At 43.0% G+C, this 17,951-nt stretch overlaps 1 protein-coding gene across 4 annotated transcripts in view; it reads right to left on the reverse strand.

Moving 5' to 3' along the window:
• The window catches only part of TMCC2 (transmembrane and coiled-coil domain family 2), a 109,480-nt gene that overhangs the window by 46,833 nt on the left and 44,696 nt on the right, over window positions 1–17,951 (reverse strand). The window contains exon 1 of one of the 4 annotated variants that reach the window (XM_081193449.1): window positions 10,745–10,935. The exons of 2 other annotated variants lie outside the window; for them this stretch is intronic. In XM_081193449.1, coding sequence (XP_081049575.1) covers window positions 10,745–10,885 — 141 coding nt within the window. In that variant the 5' untranslated portion in view covers window positions 10,886–10,935. One more of the 4 variants, XM_081193447.1, reaches the window with a different exon arrangement.

The following is a 17,951-nucleotide window of genomic DNA, read 5'->3' on the forward strand; positions in this document are numbered from 1 at the left end:
CGACGTTTCGACGAGGTCTCACTCGTCATCTTCAGGCTGGTGCTTTCGGCTTCTTGTTACTAGAACAGAGCAGGATCTCAGTGTTTGAGTTCCTATAAATACTGTTGAGGGGGTGTGGTGTATAGCCTCCAACGTTCTGGGCAGAGAGGGAGTTCCCAGGTTAGTGTGCCTTTTCTTCTTTTGTTCCTTAATTACTTGAGGGATATCTTGAGTGATTTCTTGAGTGATATTCTGAGTACCACTTAGGAGGGTCATTAGGTGTGGATTAGTTGCTAAAGCTTTCGTGTCTTGACCTCTTGAGCTTGTGAAGAGTTTTTCTGAGAAGATGGCTGTACTGCACTTAGTTGTGCTCTGGCTTGGCTTCGTGTATAGGGGCGAGCTGTGGTTTTGTGCCCTGTGCCAGCCAGATCTGTGTAGGGATTGCAGGGGGGTGCAGCATCCGGAGGTGCCACTATGGTTTGGCTACTGGATGGTGTCTGTACTTTATCTGTGGAGAGGGTCTGGGTTTGGGTCTGGTGTGGTTGATTGGAGATGGCGTTCTGTGTGTCTCTGGTTCTGGTGTCGGTTTTTGTGGGGAGGGCTAATTTCCAGATGTCTGGCAGGCGGGACGTGTCGTCACGCTTGTTCATGTTGTGAGGGTGTTTCTCTATCTCGATGGCTTCCATGATTATTCTCTTGTGGTGATGTTCCATGTTAAAGAGCAATTTGGAATCTGCAAAATTAATTTCGTGTCCTGTTTCTTTCATGTGTTGGTAAAGAGAGGAAGTTTTTTCTTCTTTTTTGACGGCATTCTTGTGTTCTGCGATACGTGCATTTATTCGTCTGTTTGTTTGTCCAATGTACGTGGCTGGGCAGACTTTGCAGGGTATTTCATAGACCCCTTGGTTTTCTAACTGGATTTTATCTTTTGGGTTTCTGAGGATATTGGCTATTTTTTGGTTGGTGCAAAAGGCTGTTTTGATATTGTGTTTATGGAGGATTTTGCTAATTTTATCTGTAGTGCCCTTGATATAAGGAAGGAGGGCCATGCCATTGTTTTCTTCTGTGTCTTGGTTTTTGGGGGGTGTTTCTTTTTGGATTAGCTTCGTAACCCTGTTTTGTTGGTATCCGTTGGCGATTAACACATTTGAAAGATTCTGTAACTCAGTTGTCAAGTGGTCTTTGTCAGCCAGGCGTTTGGTTCTGGAGATGAGAGTCTTGGCTACGGAGTTTATTTGTGCAGGGTGGTGGTGTGATTGTGCATGTAAGTAGCGGTTGGTGTGTGTTTTTTTCCGGTAGATAGTGTGTCCTAGGGAGCCATCAGGTTTTTTGTAGATTAGGACGTCAAGGAAGGGAAGTTGGTTGTTGGCTTCTATTTCCATAGTGAATTGTATTTTGGGGTGTAGGCTGTTGAGATGTGTGAGGAAGCTATCTAGTTTTTCCTTCCCGTGTGGCCAAATTACAAAGGTGTCGTCAACATATCTGAGCCAAAGTTTGGGTTTGTGTTCTGACTTGTCTAAAGCATTGGTTTCAAAGTGTTCCATGTACAGATTTGCGATGACCGGTGAGAGGGGTGATCCCATAGGTGCTCCTTCTATCTGTTTATATCTTTGTCCATTGTGGATGAAGTACGTGTTGGTTAGGCAGTGGTTGGTCAGGTCCAGGATGTATTCGGGGGGATTGTATTTGTTTTGAATGGCTGTCAAGGCTTCATTAATGGGCACTTGTGTGAAGAGAGATACAACATCGAAGCTCACAAGTAGGTCATCGGGATGTAGGTTTTGCTTCTTTATTGTTTCTATGAACTGGAAGGAGTTTGTAACGTGTGAAGCGATAGATTCTGCATAGGGCTGAAGTTGCTTAGCGAGAAATTTAGCGAGATTTTGTAGAGGTGAGCCTATGGAGCTGACTATTGGTCTGAGTGGTGTTCCTTCTTTGTGTATCTTGGGGAGACCGTAGAGTTTGGGGCATCTGGATGATTTTTCTCTGGGGATGATTCTTAGCTGGATTTCTTCACTGATAGGAGAGGCTTTTATTTTGGATTTGGTGGTTTTTTCCAGATAGGTGGTGGGATCTGTTTTTATAGGTTGGTAGGTAGGGTCTTGGAGTAGATTTGATAGTTTTGCTTGGTAGTCCGATGTGTTCATCACAACAGTGGTGATCCTGCTCTGCTCTAGTAACAAGAAGCCGAAAGCACCAGCCTGAAGATGACGAGTGAGACCTCGTCGAAACGTCGCCTAGACACCCCAACTCTTACATGGGAAGACACCCGAAGACACCAAAACCTGCATTCCTGTACCCGTGAAAATCTACGAAAGCAAATATCTCACCTCTACGGGGAGGAAACCTTCCAGCTGACAAGAACCTACGAGAAACTAGAAATCCGAAGAGCCACCATCTTATGTGATCTCTTGTTCCTACGCAACTGCCGAGACAACAACTTAATTCCCACATGCTTCCAACTTAAATTCCACTCTAAAACCCCAGCTACCGAAAGGATCCTGAAACGAACTGAACTATCCCTAATCAGAAACGAACTTCATAAGAAAAGATACCTACTAAACCAAACCAACAAAGATCTGCTCACTCTTCACCTCAAACTCTGTAACAAAATCCACCCTGCACTCTGGGACAAATGCAAACAACTAGCCGTTTGGAGAGCTGAAACAGAGTCCTCACATAAGACAGACACACACACCAACAAACTCCACAAACTAGAGAAACGCCAGAAGCCCAGCCACCCTCCACAACAACCCATGAAACAAACAGTACATAACATATCAGACAGGATCCTCACCTCAACTGAAACCAAAGTACTCTCCAAAGGTTTCAACTTTGCAGTCGCCCCGAGACGCATCCCCACGGAAAACATCATATGCGGAGTCGAAGCTAGCCTAACCAAAATCAACCCAGATGAAGCCAATAAAATCAGACTTGAAGTCACCAACATCCTCTGCTCCAGCAAACCACCCAGAAGCAATTTACACAAAGAAGAACAGAAAGCACTCACCAACCTGAGGAAAGACAACAACATAATCATTCTCCCAGCAGACAAAGGTAATGCCACTGTTGTGATGAACACATCGGACTACCAAGCAAAACTATCAAATCTACTCCAAGACCCTACCTACCAACCTATAAAAACAGATCCCACCACCTATCTGGAAAAAACCACCAAATCCAAAATAAAAGCCTCTCCTATCAGTGAAGAAATCCAGCTAAGAATCATCCCCAGAGAAAAATCATCCAGATGCCCCAAACTCTACGGTCTCCCCAAGATACACAAAGAAGGAACACCACTCAGACCAATAGTCAGCTCCATAGGCTCACCTCTACAAAATCTCGCTAAATTTCTCGCTAAGCAACTTCAGCCCTATGCAGAATCTATCGCTTCACACGTTACAAACTCCTTCCAGTTCATAGAAACAATAAAGAAGCAAAACCTACATCCCGATGACCTACTTGTGAGCTTCGATGTTGTATCTCTCTTCACACAAGTGCCCATTAATGAAGCCTTGACAGCCATTCAAAACAAATACAATCCCCCCGAATACATCCTGGACCTGACCAACCACTGCCTAACCAACACGTACTTCATCCACAATGGACAAAGATATAAACAGATAGAAGGAGCACCTATGGGATCACCCCTCTCACCGGTCATCGCAAATCTGTACATGGAACACTTTGAAACCAATGCTTTAGACAAGTCAGAACACAAACCCAAACTTTGGCTCAGATATGTTGACGACACCTTTGTAATTTGGCCACACGGGAAGGAAAAACTAGATAGCTTCCTCACACATCTCAACAGCCTACACCCCAAAATACAATTCACTATGGAAATAGAAGCCAACAACCAACTTCCCTTCCTTGACGTCCTAATCTACAAAAAACCTGATGGCTCCCTAGGACACACTATCTACCGGAAAAAAACACACACCAACCGCTACTTACATGCACAATCACACCACCACCCTGCACAAATAAACTCCGTAGCCAAGACTCTCATCTCCAGAACCAAACGCCTGGCTGACAAAGACCACTTGACAACTGAGTTACAGAATCTTTCAAATGTGTTAATCGCCAACGGATACCAACAAAACAGGGTTACGAAGCTAATCCAAAAAGAAACACCCCCCAAAAACCAAGACACAGAAGAAAACAATGGCATGGCCCTCCTTCCTTATATCAAGGGCACTACAGATAAAATTAGCAAAATCCTCCATAAACACAATATCAAAACAGCCTTTTGCACCAACCAAAAAATAGCCAATATCCTCAGAAACCCAAAAGATAAAATCCAGTTAGAAAACCAAGGGGTCTATGAAATACCCTGCAAAGTCTGCCCAGCCACGTACATTGGACAAACAAACAGACGAATAAATGCACGTATCGCAGAACACAAGAATGCCGTCAAAAAAGAAGAAAAAACTTCCTCTCTTTACCAACACATGAAAGAAACAGGACACGAAATTAATTTTGCAGATTCCAAATTGCTCTTTAACATGGAACATCACCACAAGAGAATAATCATGGAAGCCATCGAGATAGAGAAACACCCTCACAACATGAACAAGCGTGACGACACGTCCCGCCTGCCAGACATCTGGAAATTAGCCCTCCCCACAAAAACCGACACCAGAACCAGAGACACACAGAACGCCATCTCCAATCAACCACACCAGACCCAAACCCAGACCCTCTCCACAGATAAAGTACAGACACCATCCAGTAGCCAAACCATAGTGGCACCTCCGGATGCTGCACCCCCCTGCAATCCCTACACAGATCTGGCTGGCACAGGGCACAAAACCACAGCTCGCCCCTATACACGAAGCCAAGCCAGAGCACAACTAAGTGCAGTACAGCCATCTTCTCAGAAAAACTCTTCACAAGCTCAAGAGGTCAAGACACGAAAGCTTTAGCAACTAATCCACACCTAATGACCCTCCTAAGTGGTACTCAGAATATCACTCAAGAAATCACTCAAGATATCCCTCAAGTAATTAAGGAACAAAAGAAGAAAAGGCACACTAACCTGGGAACTCCCTCTCTGCCCAGAACGTTGGAGGCTATACACCACACCCCCTCAACAGTATTTATAGGAACTCAAACACTGAGATCCTGCTCTGTTCTAGTAACAAGAAGCCGAAAGCACCAGCCTGAAGATGACGAGTGAGACCTCGTCGAAACGTCGCCTAGACACCCCAACTCTTACACGGGAAGACACCCGAAGACACCAAAACCTGCATTCCTGTACCCGTGAAAATCTACGAAAGCATATATATATATATATATATATATATATATATATATATATATATATATATATATATATGTTTTGGTGTCTTCGGGTGTCTTCCCGTGTAAGAGTTGGGGTGTCTAGGCGACGTTTCGACGAGGTCTCACTCGTCATCTTCAGGCTGGTGCTTTCGGCTTCTTGTTACTAGAACAGAGCAGGATCTCAGTGTTTGAAAGCACCAGCCTGAAGATGACGAGTGAGACCTCGTCGAAACGTCGCCTAGACACCCCAACTCTTACACGGGAAGACACCCGAAGACACCAAAACCTGCATTCCTGTACCCGTGAAAATCTACGAAAGCAAATATATATATATATATATATATATATATATATATATATATATATATATATATATATGAATGAATGATTTCTATCCCACTTTCCTTATACAGGACTTCGTAAATAGACTTGGTTGGCACGAACAAAAGAGTGCAACATGATCATACACTCTCCTGCTTTCTCTGACCAAAATAAAACAGCGTGCTTCACCCTAGAGGCGATGCGATTGTATTTCATTGCTGGATGACAGGAGACATGTATGTGGCAATCACAGCGTGCCTTTGTGAAGCATGGTGGAAAGAAAGCCACACACAAAATCAGGCCAGCTTTTCTTCCCTATGAGGTAACTTAGATGACATACACCCACCCAGCTGTAGAGTTTTAAATCTGGCCCGTTACCATCAAGCCACGCAGGCTTCAAGCAATTCTCTAACTGAGGCCCTGGAATGTCTAAAGCACGATGACAATGCTTTAAGGAAAGGGAGCAGGCAGGGCACAGCTGCTGCTGTCATGTTTGCTAGAGCATCTTTACACTGTGGCCGAGAGAGCCAGGGTTAATTCTGAAAACAAACTCAAGCATTTCAGAATGACCCAGCTAGATGACACATTAAATGTCTGAATGCATTGAGCATTTGTGTATGTGGTGTTTTTTTGGGGGGAGGGGATCAGGATAGGGACTATCATGAACAGGGAGGTAGAGTTTAACCCTTTCTTCCTGTGCCACAGTTGCAATTAAAGCTGCCCCCCTCCCACTGAAGCAACTCTTTGCCATGGTGGGGAAGAAGCCATTGACATCAACAATTAAATCTCTCCTTCAGCAAACTACAGTCCCAACCCTTATCCCCTCTGTGTTGTTGTTGTTGTTATTAAATAATAACATTTTATTTAACAAATCAGATAACATGAAATGCATTGACTTATTCCACATGTCATCAAGTTTGGACCTTCTAAACCCAGAGAGCTCTGCTCTTCCCCACCCTGCAGTGTGTACATGACAATTGCAGAGTTAGATTCATATCACCAAACCAAAAGCAGTGGCTTCTATACTGCAATTTCAAAGCACACAATACCAGGCACTTGCTACTGAGGGCCTAGGGTGGGTTGACAATGGAGTTCTATCTTTGAGCCCAACCCTCACACTAAGCAGAAGCAGAGGGAAGATTATACCTTTTCTAGCAATTAAGTGACATCCTACAAGATTACATTTTTAAAAGAGCCATTGTTTTAGAGCATGAACTTTGAACATAATGTTAGGGTGGTGTATCTGTGTGACAGCTAAATGGAAGGATGTCACAAACCTAATTCCAATGCTCCCCCTGCCGAAGGAGTATCTGTGACTTTCAAACTGACAAGCCTCAGATCCTTCTGTATACTGTTGCTTCCTGGTCATAATGAACTAAAGCAGGCTTCCTTCTCAGATCCAGAAGCTTCCCTCTGGGTAACACAGCACTCTGAAAGTGCAATTGCTGGTCACCGACCTTCTCCATTCCGAAAAAGTAATCATTGGTCCATAGCTACTCAAGATGTGTAGAACCTTTTATAGAGGTAACACCACTACAGACCTTTACTGAAAGAACAAATTCAATTAACAGCTTATGAAATATGAACTATCTGTTGCTAGCCAGGAATCAATCTCAGTCTCACACAGAATCAGGAAAAAGGCATGATGCAGGAAGTGTAAATGCAACCAGCTACACCACAATATTTGGCAGAACAGCAGTTTTCCCGGTACATCTCATGTACCAGAGTAAAAATATGCCAGAAGGGATCTTTGACTACCAGCTCTTATGAAGAAACGCAAACAATGGGCATTATAGCAACAATCCTTAATTGAACCTATGGAATCTGGATAATCTACAGCTGATCTAAATCCAGAGTCTCTAGAGACTGCATGTGGTGTGTACAGCCCATGTGTGTGCAATGGATAAAGTACTAGATCCAAACTAGGAAGAATGCATTCAGATCCATGGTGGTTCTAAAATTAGCCTACCCCTAATGGTTGCTTTGATGATAAACTTGAGTAACTGCATGAATTTATTTACATATATGTATTTAATTAAAAAAAAATAAAGCCACCCTATAACCAAAAATTAATCACACCATGATATACAAGGAGACTTGAAAATGCAGAATAAAATATAATAAACAATGCAATACAATTCAGAGGAATACAAACATTCAACCAGTTTGAAACACCATAATCTAAAATGCCTGGCAAAACAAACAAACAAACAAGGTGTTAACCTGGTGTCAAAAAACAAAAACAAATGTTGGCACCCCCTCTCTTGGGAGGACAAGCCCATAGTGGTGGTGCCACCACAGAGAAGTCCTCTCTATTATGCATTTGTAATGTGCTTCTCCTAAAGAGGAAACATGGAGAAGGGTCTCTTTTTAATTATCTTAATGCACAGGCGAGCTGATATTGAGGAGGTGCTCTCCCTCAGATATTTGGAGCCCAAGCCCTTTGAAGATAAACACCAGAATTGCACTCAGTAGTGAACTGGAAGCCAACGTACTGTAGTTTGTTATGAACTGACATTAATACATCTCCTGGGTAAACCAGCCAGAATTTTAGCAGCCAGACTGGAGCTTCTGAACCATTTTCAAGATACCCATCATGCACTTATTGCAATCTAACCTGGAGGTTATCAGATCTGGAGGGTCACTGTAGCCAGGCTATCCCTATGCAGGAAAGGCCGCAGCTGACAAACTAGCAGAAACTGGTAAAAGGTGCTTGAGGTCACTGAGACCATTTGGGTCTCAGCTGTCAATGTTGGATCAAAGAACACCTCAAGCGCCTTGTCCTAAGCTCCTAAGAAGGAAAGGCAATATAGAAATGTAATAACCAACCAACCAACCAAACAAACAAACAAAGCTGTGGGAATGGGAGATCTTCAAACAGGTTATGGGGAGCTCTTACTGTTACTAGTATATATAGCTGGGCTCTGTCCAGGGTGGACAACAGTGAGCTAGATGGATCTGACACAACATAAAGGCACATTCCTGTGTTTGTCTGATCAACATGGCTACAACAGCCAAAGATGAAACTAAAAAAGTGTTTGGATTTGTTGGGGGGACTGTACCCCCAAATCCTAATTACACAGTGATTTGTGTGCACATATTTGTTTTAGAAATATGTTGGCCAAGTTCTGATTTAATGAGTCCCAGCATGTCTTCTGCTACTAAAAGAAGAAATTGGAATAAACTTAAAGAACCAGCAAAGCTATTGCAGTACCCAGGCCACACAGAGAATGTCACTAGTCTAAATCCGGATTCGGGGAGGGAGAGAAATATCACAATTAATTTATCATTACTCATCATACCATATCATACTGTGGAAATCATTTACCGAGATTGCTAAGATGATCATTAGTGAAGTGGATTGACTATGATGATGATTTATTCAATTTATTAACTGCTTTTTTGTAGAAGGGAAAGGGCCACAGCTCAGGTAGAGCATCTGAGTTGCATGCAGAAGGTCCCAGGTTCAATCCCTGTCATTTCCAGTTAAGGTTGGGAGAGACTCTGGTCTGAAACTCTGGAGAAGCCACTGCCACTCATTGCAGACAATACTGGGACAGATGGACCAAAAGTCTGACTTAATATAAGACTGCTTCCTATGTTCCTATGAAAAAAGAGAGTCTCAAAGTGACTTACATTGTAAAAATGCAAAGATACTATAAAATAACCCAAAGCAATAAAAAAATACATTGCCCACCCACCAGCAATCAATAATCAGATTAGATGGAGGACCGGGACATCAGTGGCTGAAAGACATAATAGCTAGCAATGGAGCCTCCACATTCAGAGGCAGTTTGCTGATAATTACACAATGCTAGGAACAAAGAATAAGGATAGCTACTGCAGACTTGCCCTGCTTGCAAGCTTCCTTTGACCATATGAGTGGCTCTAGTCGGGGACAGAATGCTATGCTAGGGAGATCTTTGTTCTGGCACAGCACAGCAATTATATTTGTACAGATATTGCCCTATTTATCAGAATTGCCGTAAAACTCTCATCAATGGATTCAAGAGGTTCCTGGAACGCTGTAGCACAGAGCACTTTACATTAGAAGGTTTCCAGTGTGCCATATCTGTTTGAGCAGGAGCAAAAGAAAGGTTTTTATCTAGGACATGAAGGCACAGATCTCCCGCTGGAGCCAGGCAAATACTGTAAATAGATCAGCACAGCTGCTCTGCCTCCTCCACCCGCATGAGAGTACAGTCAGCCTGCTTCATCACAGGTGCAACCATCCTACACTCCCAGCACATACCCAAAACACACACTTCCCACTCTCTCTCTCGCTGGGTTGCAAAAATCACAGCAAGAGGCCAATCTGCCTCCATTTCAACTGTCCCACCACCTCTAGAGCTCTGTATTTGCTGGCAAACACGGCTGGGGGCGCATTGTGCTTTAGAAGTGACATTGGATTCACACTGAATTGTTTCTGTTAAAAACGGGAAAAAAATTAATGCTGCAACAAGCGTCTTCCACTGTTGATGCTGCAAGCCTCCGACCCTGGATTTCAACCAACGTATCCTTATGCTATTGAATTTCAAACTGAGAGCGATCAGTTACCTCTTTGTTCCACCTTTCAACAGCCTGCTCCATTGTTGCCTATCAGGCACCCCTCCCCTCTCTCCCGTCATTCACATTCCAAAGGTAGAACAATGCACTTCAAAGCCTCCAACTTGGGGAAGGAAGTCCGGGTTGGATGTCCAGACTGAACGCTCACCTGGGTATGAACCATCTCGTGGAATCAGGCAGGGAGTACAATCCCAGGCGACCTTCTGCCCCTCTCTCCTGTGGCACCATGTACAAATCCTGCTTGGGGTCCCAGCGTGCAGCAGCCCTTCTTAGCAAGGCGGAGGGTTGGAAGGTAAAATATTACTTCAGCCATGCAGGAAGGCTTCAACCCTACAGAACCCTTCCATTCTGCTTTAATCCGACAGCGCCTGCAAACCATCCTGCTTGAGCGACAGCCAGTGGGGATTAAGGCCTGCGGGTGGAACACCAATCATTCCCATCCCTCCCACCTCCCCCTGCGGCTGCTCAGCGAGATGGGTGATTCCAGTCTCGGTAATCCCCTTCTGTCTCACTCTCTTCCAGGGAAGTCTGGCAGGTCACCAAAGGGGAGATTAGTGAGATAATGAAAATGCCCCCCTTGGAGCACTCCTACCTCCATTGCTGGGGTCTGCACAGCACCATCACCCTCTCCAGGCGAGGCAGATGCTTCAGTCACCCAGCAGTGGTTTGGTGCACGGATGGGAAATCTGTATTCCCCACCACCATGCAAATCCTTCTTGCAAGGCTGCAGCATCACCAGCTGGCTTCAGACAGAAATGCTGTGCTACCTTCTCTCACTACAAAGAAAACAGCCTCATCAGCAAGACAGCTGATGCTGAAACTCGCATCTCCCTGCTCCTCCTCCTCCTTGGCAGTGTGCATTATCGTGCAAGCATGAAACCCACCCTATGTGCAAGAACGCTCAAAGGAAGAAATGAATCAACACAGGATTTGTGCCTTATTGTCCAAGTGTAGGTATCAGGCACTCTGAGATACAAGATATCTGATTTCATAGACTCGTGATCTGAGCTGCTGCAGGTTAATCCTATGCTCCACATCCTGCTTGCACATCATTTGTGGAAGTGGTAATAGCAATGTATCCTTAATTAAATACTAATGCTAATTAATTAAACACCCATGCTAATTAAATAATGAAATACTAATTGTGCGCTAAATCTCAAACGGCAGATCCCATAATAAAAATTGTAGTTGATTTCAATACAGTGGAAAATCTACACTGAGAACTATTGTGCTGAAAAAAGCTGGACATAATGTTTCTTAAATAAAATCAATGTTGCTGTGAAAATAATAACCCATGTTAGTATTTATATAGTGTCATCAATGCACAAGGTGTTTTGCATAAGCAAAAAAGATCGGTCTCTGCCCCAACATACAACATAAATGATTTATAATAAATAACGGGGAGATACATGGCTAACAAACAACAAATACATTATAGTAGGGCATTTAATGTCTTTTTTTTTAGACCAAATAAAATGTTGCAAAATAGGGAACAAGCTTTCAAGTTCTTACTGTAGTTTGGGGGGGGGGAATTACGGATTGACTCAGCTACTTATTTTTTTATATGTTATAAACAACACAGAGAGAGTTACTGGGGATGAAGTTTTTCCTTAGAATCAAGCTTTTTCTTTTCTTAAAATCAAGTGGAACGGACGCCCTCGGAAGGTGGTAGACACTCCTTCACTGGAGGTTTTTAAGGAGAGATAGGATGGCCACCTGTCATGGATGCTTTAGTTGAGATTCCTGCATTGAAGGGGTTGGACTAGATGACCCTTGGGGTCCCTTCCAACTGTTCAGTTCTATAATTCCATGATATAATTTTTATGAAATAAATAAATACTTCTATTCCACGCTCTCTTTTTTCCCCTCTCTCCCCCCCCCCCAATATTTCTCCATTTTCTGGATCATCACTGCACTTTTGCAGGTTTGAGCCCCGTATGGGACAGCTGAATATTCCTGCATTGCAGAGGAGTGGACGGAATGATCCTCAGGGCATTTTCCAACTCTATGATTCTGTCTAATACTACTTAACCCTGTTCATTCTCACTACCTTGCTATCAAACCTGTCCCTTTCTCCTATGCATCTCTACAGATACAAGCCTTTTCCTTACTTATGCTGGCTTTCCCCCAAATAAACAGTACTTGTGGTAATAACAGTCATGCTAGTAGTCATGGAATCTCTCATCTCAACTAACCCCACCTTGAACTCAAATTGAAACAGGAAGCTTAATCTGCAGTAATTAGCAGCATACATGTCAGATGGCAAGATCTGGCAGTCATATTATACATGCAACACAATCCCTCCATATTTACTCAGAACTAAGTCTCACTCTGTGCAATAGACATATTCAAAAGTATGTGCAGGATTGCAGGCTAGGAAACTCTAAAAGCTACCAGACTTTGCCAAGTTTCAGTGGAAATATGGACTGGCAGCTCTTTTCACACTTCCTATCTGGGGAGGAATAAGCTTGCAAAGCTCTGAATGGGGTAAGAGAAAGGGCTATACCACTGGCAGTGAATTTCACGCCAAGCAGCCTGGAAGTAGTGTCCCAGTTTGCGAACTTTACCTCGGTCTAAGAACGGAATCCAAATGGTGGGAGGGCACCGGCGGCAGGAGGCCTCATTAGGGAAAGCGCGCCTCGGTTTAAGAATGGTTTCGGTTTAAGAACAGACTTCTGGAACGGATTAAGTTCGTAAACCGAGGTACCACTGTAGGTTTTAAGGCGTCTCAAGACTCGTTTGTTCTTCTGGCTGGTTTGAGCATTCTGGATGGTGGGGGAAGGGGGCCTTGGGGATCAGTGCCCACTCTCCCTTTCGCCACTGATATATTCATACTATCACATTAAGGGCCTCAGCCCCAAATCAGGCTCTTGCTGCAGCAACATTATACTGTATAGGAAACGCCTTGTGTGGTGGTTACATTAGGCTGCCATGATATACACACTTTAATAGGAGTATTTTAGGGTGGAAGATTCAATTTGGTTTGAATCTAAAGGCAAATCTGCCTAACTCACACAAATTTCTTAAATACAGTGGTACCTCAGGTTACATACGCTTCACGCTTCAGGTTACATACGCTTCAGGATAAGAACAGAAATTGTGCTCCAGCGGCGCGGCGGCAGCGGGAGGCCCCATTAGCTAAAGTGGTGCTTCAGGTTAAGAACAATTTCAGGTTAAGAACAGACCTCTGGAACGAATTAAGTACATAACCCGAGGTACCACGGTAACACAATTTCTGAAATAATACACAAACTCTATTTTCCTTTCCCCTGGTCATCCTAGTCTGAAGTTAAGTGTGTTTTCCTGTGTATACAGTGGTACCTCGGGTTAAGAACGATTTCTGTTCTCATCCTGAAGCAAAGTTGTTAACCCGAGGTACTATTTCTGGGTTAGCGGGGTTTGTAACCTGAAGCGTATGTAACCCGAGGCACCACTGTATTCCATCTGAGAGATTTGTAAATCCACTGGAATAAATTCCACAATGAGAGTTTATGGATTTCTTAATCTCACCATGTTATTCCAAGGGACATAAAAAGATTAATATGCCTTGAAGCAGTTCCTGAAATAATTAAATACTGGGTTGATTTACTCAGCAGCCCAATCAATCACCTGATTCCCGAATGTCTCCTGCCCAGCATGATTTTTGTGAAATTCTAACTTTGTATCATTTTATTTTGCTGCCAGCAGAGGGAGAGCTGGATTAGCAGAACTCGAGCAGAAGAATGGAGTCGTCTGGGGCGCCTTGGGATAGAGTGGCCTTGGAGTGGAGATGGTGAGTCAAAACTGTGTTTGACATGGCAGACAGCAGAGACTTAATTGCACGTATCAATAGCAATGAAAAGCTCTTGCTGATGCAGAGCAATTATATAAGAGATAAATAATCTAGCTCTAACGCTTAAGATATTATGCAATGAACTCCCAATTTCTTTTCTGTTCTGTTATCACTAGGTTTTATCTGGTGTGTTCTTACTATTTTACAAATATTCAGCACATACGAGTCCCTACAGACCTTCACAAAGAAAGGACAAAAATATATGGATTGACATTCTGTTTGTAGCTAAAATGTTAGTAAATCATAAATCCATTTATCTAGAAATAGACTACCTGATTCTTTTTCATCATAGAACTTAACTAAAGGTATGCATTTAAACAAACCATCACCTGGTGCTCTTCAGATGCTTTGGGCTACAACTTCCATCAGTCCTAGCCAGTCCCCCTCAATTTAATGCCTGTTTAATCTATATTTTTTCTTTTCTTGCAGAAATTGACTAGAAGTTTGTTTTTGTTTCTTAATGTTGCCAACAACTTGTTTGCCATCTCATTGACCAGTTACAATATTAAGCCCCCATCTGGAAGCACCATTTGCGTGTATGCACTTAAATTAAAAAGGAGTCCTTGCCGACATTCAACTGAGCGCATGAACAATTCCCCTCTCCACGCATTCGTTCCTCATGGAGATGTTGGAAGAATATATCCTTACAGCATCTGACACAACTTTAAAAAACATTCTCCCACAATGTTTTAACTTTCAAACAGGCTGCACATAAGTGCTATTTATTGCCACCAAGGTCCTTACTCCACCAATATTTTATTCTGTGATCTGCCCTAAGATATCTTGGGTATAGGGCAGTGTATAAATTCAATAATTAAAATAAAGATTATGTTGCCACATACATTTTGTTAGATTTTTCTCTAAATGCCTTCGGTAAGTAGTTAGGCAAAGTCTCTCATGTGCCACTCTACAGAATTAGACAGGAGCTTTATACTGCTCTGTTATGCCTGTGTATTTTGAAGGTCCTCAAACTTTAACAATGTGGGACAATCAAGTCTTGAAAGTAAAGTTGGAGAAAGGCAGGACGATTCTTGATAAAACCCCCAAGACACACCCTGCCTCCTCCTAATTTTACCCAGATCATACCCTCCTTCCCTTCAATAAAGGAGTAGCTAAGGAAGCTATCACAAAATATAAAGGGGCTGAGTTTTGCTGCTCCTGTTTTTTGAGCACTGTCCACCAATTAAATTATGACTTTGTTCAGAACTCACTTGTCAGTCCTGTCCCTTAAGCCATAACTTTCTCAGCCATTAGCCCCTGCTGCTGCACTGTTGGTAGGGGGACTGAGAAACCCCTACCCCATGTGCTCAAAGAATGCCGGAATGTGTGTGTCACATGGCTATAAGGCTGCTCCTACCCCTCCATGCCCAGCTATTGACTTGCTCAGAAACAACACACCCTCCTAGTTGTGCATTTACTATGCATGAGAATAAGAAGGTGCCCTATGTAAGTGGAGGCTCTACCATCCAAGGGGAGATCCTAGGTCACTCAGGATCTCCCTTGATGGTTGAGCTTTACATGTGTATGTCGATAAGTGTACACAACACTTTTTCAAGCATACTAAGTGAGGAAGAGGCATGACCATATGTGTGTCAGCAGCAGGGGCAGGCCTACCCTTCTTATTTGGTGATTACTCAGAGCCAAGTAAGATTGTCTTCCATGAACATGGTCTTAAAGTGTGTCCATAGGTGACTGTGGAGACCAGTTCTGGGAACATAGGTTTCCAGGCAAGAGTTGACCATGGTGAGGGTTTGCCTAACGTGCCTTCTTCTTAGCACGTTTCTCCTTTCGTCCTGACTTCAAACTTCTTCAAAGTCCACAACACCTTTGGTAAAGGCTGTTCTCCAACTGGAGTGCTTCACAGCACACACACCCTGTCACACCTTCTTTTAATGAGTGCAAGGGGATCATCTGGATCCCCTTACCCATTGTTGGTAGCCTCGCAGCTCATCTGAAATGTCCCCAGACCCATTGACGGGTCCCAGCACACCTTCTGGAAATTCTCCATGGACCCTTCGCTTGAGCCCCTTCTACTGATCTCTTGACCTGAATGAAGGCTGTAATAATGAGGCACTGGAACCATTCATTAAAATGTGAGTGAATCGGTTCCAGAAAGCAGGCCAAGGCAAATGATTAATGCCATAAGGAAATAATCCTACCGTGAAGCACCAGTTTCCTTTATTGCACTGGTAAGTGATTTTACTTACTTGGTCCAAAGCAGCACAATTATGAAGGGCTTTAAAATAAATGAAGTCAAGTTTTGTTTGTGTGTGTGTGTATTCTTAAGTATAGCAAGCAAAGTTGTTGCTTTAAAAAATGCTGTGTCATCACTGGTTTTCAATTGTCTGAAAGCACCAAACCATTTTAATTATACTGAAAAGTTCTTGATTGTAGGGGATTTCTCCTAACCAAAAGCTATCAACTTTAGACTGATTTGAAGTTCTAACGTGATACGGGTTCCACTCACAGCAGACCTACAATCTCAGACAGCGTCTCCTCGACATTCACCTTTGTGCCAGTAGCTATTATTTTGGTAACACTGCAAAAAGCTACAAATCAGGAAAAGACACTGCCTGTCCACAGCCATAGGATCAAAGCTTCTCATGACCTACTTGCAAGGCTAAGAAAATGCACTGGCTATTCCCATTGTCCAGATAACAGACACCAGAGATTTAATTAAATGGACAGCAGCTGGTTTCAGATTGTCACAAATTTGGCTTCAATTAGCTACAGTCTCAAACACCACAGAACTTAGCCCAACTAGGACAGGTGTTGGGAAGGTTCCAAAAAAATTCCCACAGGGAGAACAGGAAGACTAGAATCCATGAAAGGAAAATGTCGTTAAAGCAACAGTGCCAAGCAATACTTTGGGCTTTCAACATACATACTATTATTAACAGTATTATTTCAAAAATTAACTAATATGGGACTCAGCCACCCACCACATATCCACTACCAGTAATAACAACTGGCAGAAATGAACAAAGCCCCTGAAGGCCAACCACAAGGAAACATGTAAAGATCAAGGAATGGTCAAACAATAATTTCACATGTATACAAGTGCAAAATCAAATATTATTATTACCCAGTGCCCACTGGAAAGCTTGTAGTTATTAAAAAAACGTTTCCAAAACACAATGGGTCATGTTGCAAATAAAGATTCCTCCTTTACTGCTCAAAGTTCTGAGGCAACAGGATGCAATGAGCCCAAAACATGGGCCAACAAAATGATATGATTCCATCTACTCTGTGGATAGGTCTACACAACTACTGCTCTGTCCCATTCCATCTTATAGCAGTGACCATCACTGCTGCAGCTGCTGTGGCATTCTGCCCAAGCAAAACAGGACAAAATGGAATAGCTCTGTCCTGCTTGCCTTAAAAAGCAAAAGGAAATCTCCTTGTCTCTGAACATAACAAAACTATCCAGAGCTAGGCTCTCTGGATCAGTTTGTGAGCTTGAAAACAAGACACCCTTGGAATATTCCTCCTTTGACTCATACATGCTTTCCCTATACTAAAGCCACAACTCCCATTACCAGCTCCAGTGGAACCCCTGCATACTCACTGTGAAAAGAAGTCATTGATAGCATGGTCCTCCATGAATTTGTCTAGTTCTCTTTTACAGCCATCCAAGTTGATGGCCACAACTACCTTTTGTGGAAGCAAATTCTGGGATTTAGCTATGCACTGTTTGCGTAAGTTCTTTTTATTCTCTGTCTTGCATCTTCCAACATTCTGCTTCCTTTGCATTTCCCCCAAATTCTATTATGTGAGAGGGAGAAAAAACTTTTCTCTAGCTACTTCTTCCACTCCTTCTATAAGTTTATGCCTATCATGGCCCCTCTCACTCACCTTTTCTCTAAATACACATGCCCCAAATGTTGCAGTCTTTCCTTATAGATGATCCATCCACTTGATCATGTTGGCTGTGCTTTTCCAAACATTTGCTGCTAACTAAGGAGAC

This window comes from Podarcis bocagei (genome assembly GCF_964188305.1).
Source record: "Podarcis bocagei genome assembly, chromosome: 5".
Taxonomy (NCBI): domain Eukaryota; kingdom Metazoa; phylum Chordata; class Lepidosauria; order Squamata; family Lacertidae; genus Podarcis; species Podarcis bocagei.